We start from the raw sequence: 5668 nt of genomic DNA, 5'->3' as shown, positions 1-5668 counted from the left end.
AAATATATTGATGGTTCACTTTTCCACGAACAACGATCATTCCATGAAACATCTACACTTTAGGTTAGAGACGTAATGTTACACGCCATTGACTGCAATTAATAACAAAAGAAAGAGGATGAAAGAAAAGCAATAACATGGTTCTTAATTACAACATGCATGGTACAATGGTAGCTAAAAGCACATGGGGGACATATGAAAATTTGAATTCTAACACACTTAAAGTAAGCCTTATCTATATGATTTAGGATAATTAATGTATAAAACAATTATTATTATTTCATTCGCGCATTTCTTTCCCGTTATAATCAGAACTTAACAGGTAAAAATATAGTTTGTTCTGATTAGTTAACACTGCTTAATTGTACAAAGTAGTTTTTAGTATACTTGTTCAATAATAATCCGTGCAAGTGCATCACATGCATTAGAATATCTAATAAAAATTATATTAAGTAAAACTGTTTATTATTTTATTGGATGAATATATACATTCTAACTTCCGTTCCGTGTGATACGTTTCATTTTTGAAAAAGTTGCGTCCCTTTTTCTACAAAGCCGACACTCGAGTATCAAGTACTATATATATATTTATATTGTTCAAATACAATTATTTAAATCTTAATAAAGTTTCCATGTGGATATATAAACAATGAAATATTACAAAGTTATTTATTCATGGACTCTTACAGCTAATTATACACATATATATCCATTGATTGAAAAAAAATATTTGTATTTTATCAAAGATAATAATATCATTCCTATGCAAATTAATTTGTAACGTGTAGTTTTATTATACATTTATCTGCATGTAGCCCCGAACATTGTCAACACATACACATTAGTATGAGAAGGTTGTTAGGGTTTGTTGCCTGCAATATCTTCAACAAATCAAATGATCACGATTCACGTTACTCTATTCACTTTATTACCTTCGCTCTGAACAAAAAGCAATAGAAAACAAGAAGAAAATGAAAAGGATGAAAAAAGCATTTTGAATTTTCTGAGTCAACAGAGGCAGCTGAGTAGTAATATTCGGGAACCTTTTTGCTTATATTGTATAGAGTAGATCAAAAGGGTGATTAAATAGTTAAATGAGTTGTTGAAGTTTATATTTTTTTAAAAATGAGTTAGTTGAAATGGAGCCATATGGAGAAAATTAAGAAAATTGAATTAAGATATTGCCATTAGAAAGTCACAAGGCCAGCTGGGGAAGCTTCATTTATGCATTAAATTATAAAACGGTCTCAACTGGAACGAATTGGTCTCTCATCACATATGAGACATTCCACTATAAATATGCATTTGATGTAGCTTTCTTAATCATCACTGAACCAACCATCAAGGATCATATCTCAACATACACATTGGTTGGAGGCTACTCCTTCTACTCATGACCGCCGGTAGCTACGGCCCTAGTAAGGGTCGATTCAGGCCTCAAATGGCCATTGCATTGGCCATTGTTCTTCTTTCCTTCAATGTAGCATCCGTCGCCGCTGATGCTTACACTCACTCGCCACCGCCGCCACCACCGTATGTTTACAGTTCTCCACCGCCTCCTTCCCCGTCACCTCCACCTCCTTATAAGTACAAGGATCCACATTATGAATACAAGTCTCCTCCACCACCTTCTCCGTCACCTCCACCACCGTATTACTACAAATCTCCACCCCCACCTTCCCCATCTCCTCCTCCACCATACTACTACAAGTCCCCTCCTCCACCTTCTCCTTCACCTCCACCTCCTTACTACTACAAATCTCCCCCTCCACCAGACCCATCCCCTCCACCCCCATACTACTACAAATCTCCTCCACCACCCTCTCCTTCTCCTCCACCTCCATACTACTACAAATCCCCACCACCACCCTCTCCCTCTCCTCCACCTCCTTACTACTATAAATCTCCCCCACCACCCTCTCCCTCACCTCCACCACCTTACTACTACAAGTCACCACCACCACCACCATATGAACACAAGGATCCATACTACCAGTACAAGTCTCCCCCTCCACCTTCTCCTTCACCTCCACCTCCTTATTACTACAAATCTCCTCCACCACCTTCACCGTCACCACCCCCACCATACTACTACAAGTCTCCTCCCCCACCTAAAAAGTCACCACCCTATGATCCTTACTACTACAAGTCCCCACCACCACCTTCACCTTCACCACCCCCACCCTACTACTACAAGTCTCCTCCTCCACCTGAAAAGTCGCCACCCCATGATCCTTACTACTACAAGTCCCCACCACCTCCTTACTACTACAAATCTCCTCCTCCTCCATCTCCCTCACCTCCTCCACCATACTACTACAAGTCTCCTCCTCCTCCTTCACCATACCCTCCACACGTGCCTTACTACTACAAATCTCCTCCTCCACCGTCTCCTAAGCCTTACTACTACAAATCTCCACCTCCACCATCTCCTAAGCCTTACTACTACAGCTCTCCCCCTCCACCGGTCGCATATCCCCCACACTCTCCATACCCTCACCCTCACCCATATCACCACTCATTGATCGTTAAGGTTGTGGGTAAAGTCTACTGTTACAGATGTTATGACTGGAAATACCCTCAGAAATCGCACAACAAGAAACACCTCGAAGGTAATTATCGTTATTATTATTATTTCATTACGAGACTTTGACAATAACAATATTTATATTATTTTCCACTCAAACGTGTCGTTGTTTGGCAATATTTAACTGCATTTTTGTTTTCCTAAATATTTTATTTGGGGACATGAGTTGCTTATGTTCCTTTCATTGACTTTTCTTAGTCAAACTCATTTTCCTACTTTTATAACTCTATCGATATTGATCTCGTTGTGTGTGACTATTTGCATTTTACATGAACCCTACTTTTAAGTCATTAAAAACTCTTTTTTTTCCTAAATTTTTCATATATCTGTGCATTAAAAATACATCACCAAAATTAAAAGAAATAAAATCTTATTCTCTCATTTTATGTTTTAACATGTGAAATTCATGCATTTTTCACCTTAGGTGCCACGGTCGAGGTGACTTGTTCAGTTGGAAGCAAGACCATAACGGCTTACGGTAAAACTAAGAACAACGGAAAATACAGCATCACCGTTGACGGATTTGACTATGTTAAATATGGAAGCACAGTCTGCAAGGCCAAACTCCATGCTCCTCCTAAGGGCTCACGTTGCAACATACCCACCAAGCTTAACGAGGGAACCAAGCTGGAGTTGAAGTCAAAGGATAAGTACGAGGTTGTTCTGAAGGCTAAGCCATTTGCCTATGCCCCAGAAAAGCCATACGATTGTGAGAAGCACAAGCATTCACACAAACCATACTACTACAACTCTCCCCCACCACCTTCACCATCACACTCCTACCCTCCTTATTACTATAAGTCACCACCTCCACCTCCACCATCATACTACTACAAGTCACCACCGCCACCATCATACTACTACAAATCACCACCTCCACCATCATACTACAAGTCCCCTCCTTACTACTACAAGAGCCCACCTCCACCATCACCATCTCCACCTCCACCTTACTACTACAAATCTCCACCTCCTCCACCCAAGGATCCATATTATCCACCCTACTACTACAAATCACCTCCTCCACCATCCCCATCGCCGCCACCTCCTTACTACTACAAGTCTCCTCCACCACCATCTCCATCACCACCACCTCCCTACTACTACAAATCACCTCCACCACCAGATCCTTCACCACCACCTCCTTACTACTACAAGTCACCTCCTCCACCATCTCCCTCACCACCATCACCCTACTACTACAAATCACCTCCACCACCATCTCCATCACCACCACCTCCATACTACTACAAGTCCCCTCCACCACCTTCTCCGTCACCACCACCACCCTACTACTACAAATCACCTCCTCCACCGGACCCATCACCCCCTCCTCCCTACTACTACAAGTCTCCTCCTCCACCATCCCCATCACCACCACCCCCTTACTACTACAAGTCCCCTCCACCACCATCTCCATCACCACCACCACCCTACTACTACAAGTCACCTCCACCACCAGATCCATCACCACCACCTCCCTACTATTACAAGTCTCCTCCTCCACCATCCCCCTCACCACCACCTCCATATTACTACAAGTCACCTCCCCCACCATCCCCATCACCACCACCTCCCTACTATTACAAATCACCTCCACCACCAGATCCTTCACCCCCACCACCCTACTACTACAAGTCACCTCCTCCTCCATCACCTTCTCCACCTCCTCCTTATTACTACAAGTCTCCTCCACCACCATCACCATCTCCCCCACCTCCATATTACTACGTGAGTCCCCCACCGCCAACCAAGTCTCCTCCACCACCGGCATACAGCTATGCTTCCCCTCCACCACCCATCTACCACTAAGCTTTGAATTAAGCAAAACCGACTACAAATCATGTAAGTTACTAATCCAAAAACTGAAAAGTTTTTGTTTGACGTTCATTTATGGATCTTGAAAATATTGAACACTTTTAGTTTTTGCTTTCAGGTTCTAGTATTCATTGTGGAATAAAGTCAAGTTCCATTTGGAGCAGAGTTAAGCATCTAATTTGTTTTACGAGTTCTTTGAATAAGTATCTGAATTTATCGTCTCTAAGCTACAATCTTCACGATTCGGATGAGGCTGCTTCTATTTATTTGGTGGTCATCTTGCACGTCTTGTTCTTACTAAGTTCAAGGGAGCGACAAATGAAAACGAGCCAAGATTCGAAATCTTGATGCTAGTGGAGGCTGCTAGATCTCTTTCATTTGTTTCTTTGTAGATTATCTATCTATATATATATTTGATCGTGTAATGATTGCATTCAAATTATTGTGAAATTCTTTTGATAATATATCATCTTTTGTTGTTTGCAATAAAATTGTCAAAATAATTGACGTAAAATGACCATAAATAATAAATACACGTCCCCTAAACCTCGATCACATTTATTTTCAAAAGCATGTGAATGCAAATTAGACTACAATGATTCCAAAATAATTTCAAATAACTAATATTGTTACAATATATATCTTAGGACATGTTTAAGAGTCAAATATGAGAGTTCCGTTCTCAGTCCCATCTCTTTGACTTTTTCAAACATATCTACACCATTTCGCATCTTCTCCATCTCTTTTATTTAAGGTTGTTCTTCTTAGTTACGAGATACAAACCAAGAAATAAACAAGAATATAATGTAGGAGAAGAATAAGGAAGTGAGAGGGACGACAGGGTGACTTAACAAAGGGCATAGTTGAGATATTCAAATGTACAATGGAGGTGTGAAGAGTATAAACGAGTGCAAACAGCAATTCTTTTGAAATTTAAAAGTCTTCGTTGGGTTCGTAGTTTTTGTAATCATTTATCTTCTTTTTTATTTATTTTTTGTTTAATCTCTTTTATATTTATCTCTAAATTAACCTAAATAGTATTATCAGAATAAAAACAATTTAAAACCTCGTCTCATCATTTTAATAATCTATTTCAAATCTGTAATACAATTGATATATTTAAACATATTTATTTTATATGTGTTATGTAAAAATAAAATGCTAGGTATATTAAAGACAAGTGTCATAACATGTATGTCTGTAATATTAATAAAGAAAATTCTCCTTTTTTTAGTGTACATAACTTTTTACTATTTTATTTTG

General features: G+C 39.6%; 1 protein-coding gene across 1 annotated transcript; it reads left to right on the top strand.

Annotated features, from left to right (window-relative positions):
* The first annotated feature begins 1316 nt into the window (after window positions 1–1316).
* On the top strand, window positions 1317–4891 carry LOC114185665 (extensin-2-like). The gene is made up of 3 exons (XM_028073530.1): window positions 1317–2612; window positions 3012–4432; window positions 4524–4891. The coding sequence occupies exons 1-2, from the start codon at window positions 1394–1396 to the stop codon at window positions 4397–4399; spliced, it is 2607 nt and encodes an 868-aa protein (XP_027929331.1). The 5' UTR covers window positions 1317–1393; the 3' UTR covers window positions 4400–4432; window positions 4524–4891.
* The last annotated feature ends 777 nt before the right edge of the window (window positions 4892–5668 follow it).

This window comes from Vigna unguiculata, chromosome 5 (genome assembly GCF_004118075.2).
Source record: "Vigna unguiculata cultivar IT97K-499-35 chromosome 5, ASM411807v1, whole genome shotgun sequence".
NCBI classification, from domain to species: Eukaryota; Viridiplantae; Streptophyta; class Magnoliopsida; order Fabales; family Fabaceae; genus Vigna; species Vigna unguiculata.
Note: the sequence above shows the minus strand (reverse complement) of the source record. Positions and strands in the feature narration are given on the sequence as shown.